This window comes from Nilaparvata lugens, chromosome X (genome assembly GCF_014356525.2).
Source record: "Nilaparvata lugens isolate BPH chromosome X, ASM1435652v1, whole genome shotgun sequence".
NCBI lineage: Eukaryota > Metazoa > Arthropoda > Insecta > Hemiptera > Delphacidae > Nilaparvata > Nilaparvata lugens.
Window position 1 is genome coordinate 76,553,094 of NC_052518.1, and position 13,915 is coordinate 76,567,008.

General features: G+C 29.9%; 1 protein-coding gene across 8 annotated transcripts in view; it reads left to right on the forward strand.

Annotated features, from left to right (window-relative positions):
- LOC111047779 (protein ECT2) overlaps nucleotides 1-13,915 on the forward strand; it is a 263,745-nt gene that overhangs the window by 225,416 nt on the left and 24,414 nt on the right. For 6 of the 8 annotated variants that reach the window (XM_039441642.1, XM_039441644.1, XM_039441645.1 and 3 more), the window contains 2 exons: nucleotides 7,649-7,710; nucleotides 11,376-11,509. Coding sequence is in view for 2 of the 8 variants with exons in the window: in XM_039441639.1 (XP_039297573.1) it covers nucleotides 5,244-5,307; nucleotides 7,649-7,710; nucleotides 11,376-11,509 (260 nt within the window). In the remaining 6 variants the exon portion in view is untranslated. Of the gene's footprint in view, nucleotides 1-5,097; nucleotides 5,308-7,648; nucleotides 7,711-11,375; nucleotides 11,510-13,915 lie in introns of those variants that run through there. The other 2 variants (XM_039441639.1, XM_039441641.1) reach the window with 2 other exon arrangements.

The window sequence follows — 13,915 nt, forward strand, 5'->3', positions numbered from 1 at the left end:
TCAGCTAATAGGATCTTGACAGAATGGTTTTGTAAGATAGGATCTAGCAAACGAATGTATTCTTTAGTAGTTTGACCGCTAGAGCTTGAAGTGAATGCATATCTAGAGAAGTGATCGACCAATATGTTTAGGTATCGTTTTGTTGAGTTGTTTCCACCAAACCCTCCAACAGTATCTATCGACATGATCTCATACGGTTCACTAGCTGGACCCAATTGTGAAAGTAATCCTATTGAGCGACCTCTTCTTGTTTTATTCTTCTTACATATATGACACGAATCACAATAGCGCTTGACCATTTCATCCATGTTGGAAAAGTAGTAATGTGGACGTATGTGTAATAGTGTGTGGTGAGTTCCGATATGTCCTAGTTGAAAATGAATTTTCTCAATCAATTCTTTACCCTTTTCTTGAGAAAGGAAGATTCTTTTGTTTCCTTTCATACATTTGTAGAATATTTCCTCTTTATATTCAACATTCCTATTATTCATTATTGCTTCTTTGTTTTTTTCTTGATCGTCTTTTATTTCTTGTATAGATATCAAATTCACAACTGTTAAAATGTCTTCATTTCCTTCAAAGTGCTCTAAAACTGGATTTCTTGATAAAGTATCTGCTTCAACATTTCCTTTTCCTGGGCTATATATCAATGTGAAATCATATTGCGATAGGTAGTATACAAGATCTCCCAATTCTTCATCGGTTCGTGCTTTCACTCTGAGATTTTCCAATGGTTTGTGGTCTGTGATCACTGTAAACTTCCGTCCTATCAACCAATATTGCCAATACACAATTGTCTCTTTTATAGCCATACATTCCATTTAAATAGCTTTTTTCTTCTTTTGAGCAGGGCTCAGTTTTTTTGAAAAATATGCTACTGGATGAAGCTCATTATTTTCTTTTGGTTGTTTCAGTACAGCTCCAAATCCCTCTCCACTGGCATCGGTGAAAATGAATACTGGTTTTTCATAATCATAAATTTGTAATACGGGACTAGAACATAAGTATTTCTTCACGTTTTGGAAAGCTTTATCACATGTCTCTGACCAGATGTCAGGTATGTCCTTCCTCAGTAGATTGTGCTGTAAAGGTTCTAGAACTTTCACTGCATTCTCTATGTATTTATAATAGACATTTATTTTGCCCTTAGACTGGCGTACATTCTTCTTGGTTTTCGGTTGTTTGTCTCTTTTCAATTGCTTTGAGATTGTCAGTGAGTGGACGGACTGAGTTATTTTCAATTATGTGTCCCAAATATTTAATTGAACTCCTTGCAAAGTTACATTTTTCCAATTTCAGCTTGAACCCTTCTTTATAAACCGCATCAAGTACGAGGTTTATATGTTTCAAGTGTTCCTCAAATGTCTTTGAAAATATTAAAATATCATCAATGTAGCAAGTACAAAAATCAGTCAACTTATTTTTTTGTAAAGTGTTACCCAATATTCTTTGAAAAATTGCAGGCGCGGTCTTCAAACCAAATGGTATCCGTAACCATTGATAATGGCCTTCGTGGGTCACAAATGCAGTTTTCATTCTGTCTTCTTTTTTTATTGGTATTGTCCAGAATGCTGAATTAACATCAAGTACTGTGTACCATTTACAATTACCAGCCTTCACTGTTATATCTTCTATTCTTGGAATGGTTGTGGCTCTGGTATTACAATTTTGTTCAGTTCCCGGAAGTCAATACATAGCCGTGATTTTTTTTTCTTCTCGTTTGAAGGCAAGTGTAACAGGAGATGCAAATGGTGAAGTTGAATATTCAATCAATCCTGCCTCTAAAAGTTTTGAAATTTGTTGTTCTATTTCTTTTTTATCTGGGATACACGTTCTGTATGGCTTCTTAATAATATATCTATCTTCTGAAAGTTTGATTTCTGCCTCTGCATGTTTTACCTCACCTACATCATATTTGTGTTTTGCAAATAGTGATTCATAACCTTCAATCAGCCTTGTTATTGTTTGTCTCTTTTCAGTATCAAGATAATTCAGATTGCTTTCCATATTTACAGAGAAGACAGATGACTCATAATTCAATCTTTCAACATCTGTTTTGTCATCAACCTTCTGTAAAATTTCTAAATTTTCATTCTGTATCAATTTGAACTTTTTTATTGCATCCAATCCAAGAAGTAAGTCATAAGAGAAATTATTGTTCTTCACAACATATACATCTAATATTTCTTCGATTTTATTGATTTTCATTGGAATTTTGGCCCGGCGATTTGTAAAATTCACACCACTAATAGTTCGAAAAAGGTTATGGTCGTTCATAAGTTTTGTCTTCAGCTCATCAACAATTTTCTGATTTATTAGAGTGATATTTGAGCCACTGTCATAAACCCCTTTTACAATCTTCTTTTTATCAACTAGTACATTAACTATAATCAATGGAATGAACTTACACGCCGGCTTATTCAGTTTTTTGAGTTATCAACATCGAGTGTATTTTCCTCACAGGTTGTGAAATTCACTGTTTTATTTTTATTCCTACAGATCTCTGCAGGATGAAAGCGATTTGGTTTTCCCAAGGCTGTACATACAGAACAAGGAGTCTTCTTTCTTCTTATCTCTTCCATCTTGGTTGAGTCTTTTTTCTGGCTATTTATATGACTATGTCCGTTTGAGTTTGTGAATGAATCATATTTTTGAATCTCATTCATCAGATCTTCTGTGGTCTCGATATTTTCCTTATCTTATCTATTCTGAATATGAACTGGTAGTCCCACAACAATATGTGAGATTCTAGATTCATCTGTCATAGTTCTCTCACATTCAAGCAATAATCGTTCCTTCTTCAAAGCATAATCAAGCATAGATCCAAAATTTTCAATGTATTTGAATGAATATGCATATCTCACATTTGACCAGCCTTTATTAGAAAAAGTTTGGAGAAATGTTTTTGACCACAAATTCCAATTTTTCAATCCTAATTTATATTTGTTGGAAGTATACCAATCTTCAGAACTCCCTTCTAAAAATAGTCTTAAACATGTTATTTTTTCTTCATCGTTGTGGATATTGTAACGGATACATTCTTTCTCAAAATCTTCCAGCCAGAATTTTGCATTTTGTCCAATTTTCCCCGAGAATTTTTCCAAAACAAATTTCCTATCAATATCAATTGAAAATTCACTCTTACCTTTTTTCGGCATGTTGAACAAAAAAATCGATTTATTGAGATTTATATTATAATTGACATTAAAAACGATTTATAATGATCTTACTTCGCACATATTACTTAAAATGAATAATTGACGAAAGATTTTCATTTACTTTAGAAAATCGATTTTAATGTCAATTATAATATAAATCTCAATAAATCTTAAACTGTACAAATATGAACATTCAATGATTCTCTCATCAGCTCTGCTGTTAGTTTGATAAACAACATTAGTAAATTATTAACAAGTCATATGGTTCATATGATTAGAAAGAAGAAGCGTGAATGTAGAGCAACCAGCTTCTTACATATATATATATATATATATATATATATATATATATATATATATATATATATATTATATATATGGATAATTTGGAAAACTCTAAAATTATGAATAATAATAATAATACTTTGAGAGAAAATATAATTTATTGGTATAGATATGTTGATGATATAGTATGCTTGTACAATAATAATGATGAAACACATGAAGATTTAGAAAAATATTAAACTCAAATTCACCTTCTATAAAATTTACTATGGAAGTTAAACAGAGAAAAAAATTTAGACTTGGAAATAAGTAAGAGAAATGAAAACATAATTTTTATATTTTCAGGAAACCCACACATACAAATTCTCCAATTCCAAAAGACTCTAACCATCCATGGCAACAAAAAACAGCAGCATTCAGATCAATGATTTATAGATTGATAAAAATTCCTGTCAAAAGAAAATTTTGAAAAAGAAGTGAATATTATAAAACATTTTGCAGTAACAAATGAATATGATACCAAATTTATTCATAAGATGATATACAAGCAAAAATATAAACAAATTAATCCACAAAATGATATAAATTCAGAAAATAAGGAATATATTTGTGTTCCATGCAACACTTTTCTCAATAAGGCAATTAGGAAGACTTCCGCAAAAAAAATTATTTGTGATACACAACAACAAATAATGTTTTTGATTTAATAAAGAAGATCTCCAAATTGAATAGGAATAATTTAATAAATATAATTCAATTTGACTTAAATAATCCTATTTTTGATAAAATTAAAAGTAAATAAAACTTGAAAATTTAAAAAAAAATTAAAAATTTAAATTTAATAACTTTAACCAGAAATAAATTAATCATACAAAATTAAGCATATGTTCATATTGTACCAATTAGTAAACATTTATTGAATTTTATTTTATTTTATAACCTGACGATGGTGTGATCACCGAAACTAGTTGTTAAACTATTTTGAAGTTTTTTAAAAATAAAGGGTGCTTTAAGATTTTTTATATTGTTTTATTGAATTGAATATATATGGTGCGATATTTTGTCTTTCAAATATGATGTTAGCACTTCGAATCAATTTTGAGTCTGAGCTGATATTATGTCACTTTAAACTTTAATCGGACCTCGGAACTTGGCAAGTGACTGAGAATGGTGTGAATACCGGAAGTATTTCCGGGTTACAAATCTTTTTAATCAATCGAAGAGGTTGACAATATACATCAGGATCAACCCCGCCCATCATATTATGTAATTTAGAATGAAACCGTATGCGACAGACAGCTAGCAAAATAGTTACACATTATAATTGAGCCTCATCAATATATATAGTCTATCTTCCTTTATCTCTGTTCTGCTCATCATGAGTGAGGGGAACGTATGTTATATATTGTACGAACCTGTTTGTTTCACTAGTGTTTGTGATTGCATTAGTATAGCTGGAGATATGAGACACTTTGGAATGGGGGTGTTGTTTCTAACGGATGAGATGACAACTTGAACATAGGCTGTAAAACAAATATTGTATTATGGCAGCTTCTGTGTAGCAGAAAAGCTTGATAAGATTACTTGCTGTTCGTAAAAGTGAGACGTTATCATTTGTCTTTGCCGAAACACGAAAATAACAGTCTTCAAACCTCACTAGGATCTAGCTATCAGTATTAGTCGTGTATCTGGACTGTAAACATCACTGTTCTGTTATTTCGTGTTTGAAAATTATAGCGTTTTGTTCTGTGTATCGTGTATGGTTCTGAAAAATTTTTTAGTGCTGAATATTCATGTATAATGTTAAGATTAGCTGGTTCTACTCATTCTTTGACAGATGTAGGAAAAAGTCAAAATCTACAAGGTAAGCAGTGATCATAAGTGAAGGATGAAAACTAGACTTTGATTTTCGATTCTGAATTCTATTCATTTCATATTTTATTGTGTATGCAGTATAGAACGACACATAACAATATAATGAATTCTGCTGTGAAAATTCATAGAAGCATGAATGACTCATTTTAAATCTGTGCATATGCTCAATCTTAGTTATATTGTGTCATTTTTGAAAACGAAACGAAACTTTCTCAAAAATTGTTATTTAAAAAAATCTTACTTCATCAACATTACCATGAATAATGTATCCTAAAAAATCATTAATTTATCTGTTACAAAATTTGAAAAGATATGTTCAACATTAGGCGCTCGTGTCCCAAAATTTAATAATGAAACAATTTTTTTTCTGAGAACCTTTTTCTATTATGATAACTAGATAGTAATCAACAGTAACCAGTAGTTCTGGCGAAAAATGTCACCAGTAAAAAGTTTTCAAAAACCTGACTCCAAGACAGTGGAAATGATAAGAAGGCATTGTTGTCTTTCACCTTTACCACTGCATTCTATATAGTAGATTGTTGATTCTGGATATTAAAATGATCAATTCCGTCTAAATATCTCAATCTTCAATAAAATATATTTTTTTCATTATTTTTAATAATACATTTTCAGAATGAAAGATGTAATATGTTGATAGTTCATTATATTCCTACGTAGTATACAAACAATTTGGCAATGGTGCGGAGTTGGAAAAGGATAGAGATATCTTCTTTGTTCAATAACAGACAAGGATAGCAAAACAATTTCAATCAGATGCTTACCTTAAAAAAGTGACTCTCACTATAGAATGTTCTCCAACTTGGAAAACAAATATTCTATTTTTTGACTGGCCTATTTTTTCAAATTTATTGTTTTTAACCTGGCTTAGTGAGGTTTCAACTGGGATCTACTTTTGTCTTCACGTATGTTTGTGACGCATGAAATTTGACAGGAATGTTCCTTTTTGAATTGCATGTCGCCGTGTGTGTAAGGTTTTTATGTTTTACATTTTAAGGATGATGTGAAAGGAAAAGGAAATGTATCATATATTGTAATATTACCATATACGTGATCCATTACTGAAACATAGGAAGCATCTGATTAGGGATTGGCATGTATTATCAAAATTGAATTTTTATCATAAACAGTGAGAATGAGATTTCAAGTATTACCTCATTGGTGAAGAAAATAAACTTCTCATCTCAGAAGTTGATTTTTCAATTTGAAAATTTTATTGTTCCAACATTTTAAATATAAGAATATGGAATTTAAAATATAATATATGGAATTTAAAATATTAGATTGGTGATTATTGTTTACAGCGGATGATTGGCATTGGAAATTAATCTAAGAACAGATAAGTGATTTTATAGGAAAAGTCCGATATGAGGCAATTGAATAGATAAATTAAATACTCATAAATTTTTCGTACTTTCATTTATTGACTTTATGGCGCCCTTATTAATTTATTTTGTTTCTCATGGGCCATAAGAGTATACATTAGCCAAAGCCTGACTACTAATGTGATGAATTGGTGAGCATAATAACAAATATGGTACGATTTTTTTCAATAAATGAGGACCCCCATTAAATCATTGGAGTAATATCCATGTATTGGGGACTTAGTATAGTTAAAACGATGAGGAATTGTTTATTTACTGGTATCAATGAATTGGAATTTCTGCTACCAGTTAGATAAATCTATAATTTCGAGCTTATTTTTTATTCAAATGTGTTTAAGATAACTGCGCGAGGTCTACTATTCACAGTAGCCTACTACTAGTAATATCTTTTTTAAAGTGAATTTAGATTGCAGTTAGTATACTTCGGGTATGAACTTAATTTTCCAGTATTCACTATAATAATGTGAAAGATACCAAATTCAGAAATATAATAGAAAATAGCATAAAATTACTCATAATCAAGCTTTTCCCAAAAGTAGCTGTTTTTCTCAATCTCTCTAAAATTCTTGATCTTTTCTATTCTTCAATTCTTCGAAACTCACCCAGAGAGCAGTAAATTTTGACTGATACGTCTGAATTTGCGGTTATTAGGTTCTATACTGGTTAATATGTTTATAGAGGAATTATATGTCTATTTAAGGTCAATACTTTTATAAAGAAATGCAAAAATTATGCAGGATGTTGTAAAGAAGCTACAAGAATCAGTAATTTTCCATTACTATTTTCTCACCAATATTACCTTACAAGTCTATTTTATTTTCAACTAATAGAGGGCTATTATAACCAAAAAACACAAAAAATACAAATATTGAGTACAATATTAGTATGTACTCCATTTTATTTATATATATTTTTTTTTGTTTACAGATGTGCCCAAGAAAATATATCTATTGGAAGACGTTTGTGAAGAAGTCTCAATAGCGCTGAGGGTGGGTAGAAAATATTCCATGATTATTTTGAATGTTCCTCATATTTTTATATAGTAGTTCAGTTGATTATGTATCTCTTTTCCTAAATGATCCCGTGTAATTTAAACTGGGATTTTTTTCCCTCTCATATCAAAACTAATAATCACCTCAATTAATTGTAAACAATACATTATTGTAGTAATTTCTTATGAAATAGATATTATATGTATGTTGTAAACCTTTCTTGTCCCATACTCTCAAGACACAGTCTATAATCTTTAAGACACATCCTGATATACTGGGTTAGTGAAAATTGGGTTATGGAAATAACTTAATATTTCTTATACAATGTAATAAGTCCATTAAGAATCTGTCAACAACTTTAATTTTGAAAGTGTTGAAATTGTGAGTAGATTTTACATATTATGTAGTGTTTATTAACATTTGAAAATCGATAGTTCAGATTCTGTATGTACTCTCATTTAATTTTTGATTGATTGAATTATTGGTATTTGTCTGAATATATTCAAACCGGTTTGAGATATCAATGTTTGGTTTTTTTCACTCACTTTTTCTTGAAATTTTGTATTGAAAACATGTGCCGGAATCGCAAGATAGACTTCCCATTAAAAACTGAATTTACATTCAGAATGGTGGAACAAAATCATGAATTTGACCAAATATCCCTAATTATTGAATATTCATAATGTATTTATATTATGATTTTTAATTTGACTGAGATCTTTAACACACCTTCTGTTAAATTATACTTTTATAAGAAATATTTAACCGTTTCTATAACTCGCAAGTTATTATTAAACTATTCCTTATCAAACTATTGTTAAATTTTCTTATCAAAATATTATTAAACTAAATATTAAACGTTCCATAACTCCGACATGTGTTCATAATATATCCTTTTTCAAAATCAATCATTATTTGTTGAAACACTGCCGATTTATAGAGTTCCATTCAATCTATATTATATATTGTTGTATTTCAAATTGCAATTCTGGTTATTAATTCGTCATATTTCATGAAATTCATTGGATGATTAGAAAATTTTCACAAAGAATAATCTCATTTTTATATCAAAAGGGGTTCCGTTTAATAATGTTGGATGGACGAATTAAATAATTCTACATTCTATTATTATTTGTTCATCTTTCTTCACGAGAATAATTCAAGTCTATGATAATAAAATGCCTTAATAATCAAATTACCGTTGGCTGCTCTCAACCAATTCGAATATCATGATAAATTCTCAAGTCTAAGGATCAGAAGTTTTGATGAACAATCAAAATTGAACAACCTTTTTTGCTCTATTTATCCATGAAAAATCAGGACATTTCTATCAGTAATCTATTTGTCTGTGGGATCCATTAATGCGGTCCTTTGATGATTGAATAAGCGGTACATCAGAGTGTTGGGCGTTTTAAAATAATATGCATTAAATTTCAACTCACTAGGAAATATAACTTACGTTTGACAAACTTGATTCTCTTAAAATAAGAAACTTTATTAAACTATATTCTCCTATCAATCAATGAATCAATCTTTTATTGTCAAGGAACATAAAAATGTTACAAACAACGTCATTTTCTACAATAGCGTATATACAAAGACCGACAATATAATTAGTAACAATAAAAATAATACAATATAATAAATAATAGCAGACACTTAGACGCCTGACACAATTAACAATAAATATCACAGTTAGCTTTGGTCAGACAAAAAACTCTCTCACAGAATACAGGCACCTTTCTATTAGCAAATCCCTCAAGTGAGTCTTGAATTGTGCAACGTTCATCGTTCGAACGTCCACATCAAGTTCATTGAATAGCTTTACCGACAATTTTCCAATTTTTCTGAGAGCTTGTATATTGATTGCTCTCAATTCTTACATTAAGACTGCTTCTTGTGCGGTAACTATGGATATCACCATTTACTCTAAAATTACTCTGGTGCTTTTCAACATATAAACAACATGAAAACACATAAAGTGAAGGCAGAGTCAATAACCTTAATCTACGGAATAGCGCTCTACATGAAGCGCATTATATCATTCTACACTAAGCTGAGCTTTAGTGTTTAGAAGTTTGTGTTTCTTCCATGGTTCCAAATTTTCTTAAATAATTCAATATTATTATATCGTTACAAGTGATAATTGAGTGGAATATTTCTAATTAGGCTAATTTGTTAATTTGAGCCATCTAAATTAAAAATTCTTAGTTTCTATGTTTATTTATGGACTAAAATTGTATAGAAACTGTACACATGAAATTCTAACCCTATTTTGGACTTTGTCATCACCTATAAATTTGGAAGAAAAATAAAACAAGGGCTACCTTATTATTTTATCTACCAATGTTATATATAACATCAGCTCTATTTGTATCGTAAATAAATGAATGAATTATCCTCCAATACTTTTTCGCATCATTGAGAAAGTCAAATACAAAATACCTCTAAATACATGATGCACTCAGTTATTTAGTGCAAATATTATTGAATATGGTATCCAGCAGCAGCAATACAATCTATTTATGCGGAGTAATAATACTCTTAAGACCTCGTGAGACACAAAGTGAAAGTGTGCAAATTAATTTGAACTACATAAATTAAATGTTCTTTGGAATTTGCTTCAATCCGTCTGGAGAGGAATTTTTTGGGACGTTTTAATACGATGTACAAATCGTTGGTGACCTTCATCATTGGTGAATTTTTAACATTATTGTAATATGTTATCTCAATTATGAAAACGTATTATCAAATCAAAAGGAAATATATTTTAAAATTATATTTAATAGAATTTTATATTTTATAGAATAAAATGGATTTGATATAGAGCTGCTGATTATTAGGCAATTGATATTACATCAGATATACCGCACCGGAATCACAGTTATTTAATATTGAAGGCGGTGGTAACAGAGGCGGTGGTCACTCTGTAGTCCTATCATTGACCACCACTCACCTTACAATCTGAATCTTATTATAGCCTAGTAGTAAAAGTCGAGTTTACTGTAAAAAAATGAATTTTTTACAGTCACTATTTCTCTTTTAGCTTCAAGTTAGTTTTTAGTTTTTGACTTTTTCATGTATGTTTTGGAAAGAAATAAATGATTGATTGTAGTGTACAGTAAACACAATTTCAGTATTGCAATATAAATTAATTTGATTTTAATTAATATGATCAAACGGTAAACTGACTCGTGAAACACCCGGTATTTTTATTACATTCTACTTGGAAATAAGCAATGGATTCTCAAACGAAGTTTTTTTTTTAAGATGATGGTTTCTCGATCCTCGAAAAGGATCATAAAAAACATAGTTTTTTCAAGCTACTGGTTTATAATTGGTTATTTAAATTCATTGATAAGTTCTACATACTACATTTTATACGAGTATAATAGCTTGATGAAATTAACAAGTCTTTAGATTAGTAGAATTCATAAATCTCCTATCATTCTCAGTTATGAGAAATTTAAAAAAAATGTACAGCACTTATTCATGTTTTAGTCCATAATAAAACAAAAGTAGTGTATATATTATTGAATTTTACAAGATTAAAGATTAATAGGTTAATAGGTCTATGTAGAATCAGTCTCCAGCCATTAACTTTCTTGAACGATATTCAAGGTATTATATTTTCAATAATATTAATTCTATTGTTCTTTCAGAGATGCGGTAAAATTTTTAGAAAAATCAACGCAAATGTAGCAAGTGTTTCTGCTTCATCATGCACAGATTCACTATTTATACTGTCCGATTTTTCAAGCGAAGTGTTCGACTCAATATGCGCATCAAACAATTGGTGAGTCAACATTATCATCGTAAAAACATTATATATTTCATATATCAAGTGTTATAATATTCATGTTTAGTATATGTTTATACGTCATTTTGATTCTGAAAATAGCGCCAATAAAAATGGATGGTATGAAAAAATACAGATTCTCCAGATAAATTCACAACTAACGATGTAAATCCCAAATCCCGGGATCCAGGTCTAAGTTTGATACCTGGAAATACTGGGATCAATTATTGTCAATCCCGAGATTTACGGGATTACTAATACCTGGATATATTCAGTATTATTTACCTAATAAAGATTAACATTTGTTTATATTCATGGATTGATAACTAGGATATTATATTTTGTTATTAAAAAGTTGTTTCAGTTATTACTGGGTCAACTATGTTCTATTGTTCTATTATAATAATTATTCATTCATGGAGATTGATTGATTGAGTGCTTTACTTATGCAGATCACAATCACAGATGAAGTTCATTGATCAGTTGCAGATGTATAATCATTTTCTTCAATACAATAGCAACTAAGTTGCTAGGCTGGACGGCACCAGAGAGAATAGAATGTTACATTTTATACTCTCTGGATGGCACTTGTTATATTCATTATGAATTATCCATATGCAATATGCACTCACCAATTCTACTCCAATCACAAGTATCAGTTTCTGTTTTACCTGGAAGTAGAATGACGCCTCTCACTCTCACAATTTCATTCATTATTATTAGATCAGTATTCAGATTAACACAATTATTATATATTCATATTACATTTGGTTGATTGTTGCAGAGTTTATAAATCAATAATATCGGGCATTGAGAGTACTGTTCAACGATTTGAACCCAATAAGTTATAATGTAGATTAACAATGTAAACAATTCAGTGGAGGTAGACCTACTTCACGAAATTCCATTTCCCCGTATTTAATTAGATAATAATGAGAGATAAAAATGTTTCAATTTTGTGCGAAAAATATTCATTCATTTTCAATTCCCCAGTAACAATAGAAGTGCAAAGAATAGAGTGTGTGAATAGATTATATTAGAACATACGGGTGGATCAATCAATGGACTTGACACATACATCGTTACATAATGGAAAATTACTTATTGATGGCCGTAATAGTGTGGGTAAAAGAGGGTTCAAGCAATCAGATCATTTTCACCTATGACATTGTTTGCGAAATCTGATTATTGGTAGCTCTTTGAATTTATTTAGTTTTTCATGGTATTTTGTAGAATCTACAAGATGGAAATATTCCCGAAGAAAAATCTGCCATCTTGACTAAATTTCATATTACATCAGCCAAATGGTAAATGAATGACACATTATACAGAATGGGTGAAAAGTCAAATTACCTTTGTGTATGAGATATCAAGCCGTTCTCGGACTTTTCACCCACTCTGTATGATAAAATTCCTAAAACAATGGAAAAACATGCGATTTTGATGAAACTGTACCGTGAAAAACAATTTTACCTATCTAAAATGATTTTTTCACTATCCCGGGATTGGAGACTGTTCTGAAATCCCGGTATTGAAAACAAGGAACTGGACGGGACTGACATCCCCATTCACAACTCATCTTAGAACATTTATTAGTTGAGCTTTATTCACAAGAATCCAAGAGTAGATAGAAATACTGGATGAATAATCAAGTTCTACAGATGAACCGTTAATGCTCTTATTTCGCTCTTATTTCGTATAAGTCTGTTACTTGTGCATGGTTAATAAGGTAAGAAATTATACAAATGAATGCATGACAAACCCATGATAGGGCGATAGTAGATAGTAGATCACCTCGGTTAGGTCGGTTCACCCTTCCATTAAATTCAATAATTGAAAGAAGAGTGAACATTTTTACAACAGGGTAACACACCTTTTTTATGAATAGTTTATAAAATTGAAAAAATCAATCAATAATTTATTTGAGTAAATTTCTATGAAAAACGAATACTTTATTATTTTTGCTGAAATGCGCCAATTAATTATATCATTACTTCAAATATAACAGTTAGTAACAAATAAAGAAATAAATTAATGGCCTTTATTCACTTCATACATTAAAACAGTGTACATAGCAATTCATTGTAGGCAATTTATCCCATGGAAAAGTTTCTTGAAACTGGTAGTTCGTATCTAACCTGAAATTCTGCATGACACATTTGATGAATTCAAGGTAATGACCATACGCCAACTATATATTAAAAAAATTCTCTACTACATAAGAAAAAATAAAGATAAATTTACAATAAGGAATAATCTAGCCACATATAATTTCAGGTTAAATTTTCATAATTTATTCAACATAAATCACACTAACCTAACAATATTACGTCGACAATTAAATTATTTAAGCACAAAATTAATTAATTTAATCCCAAATGGTATGCAATTTTTAACTGAGGA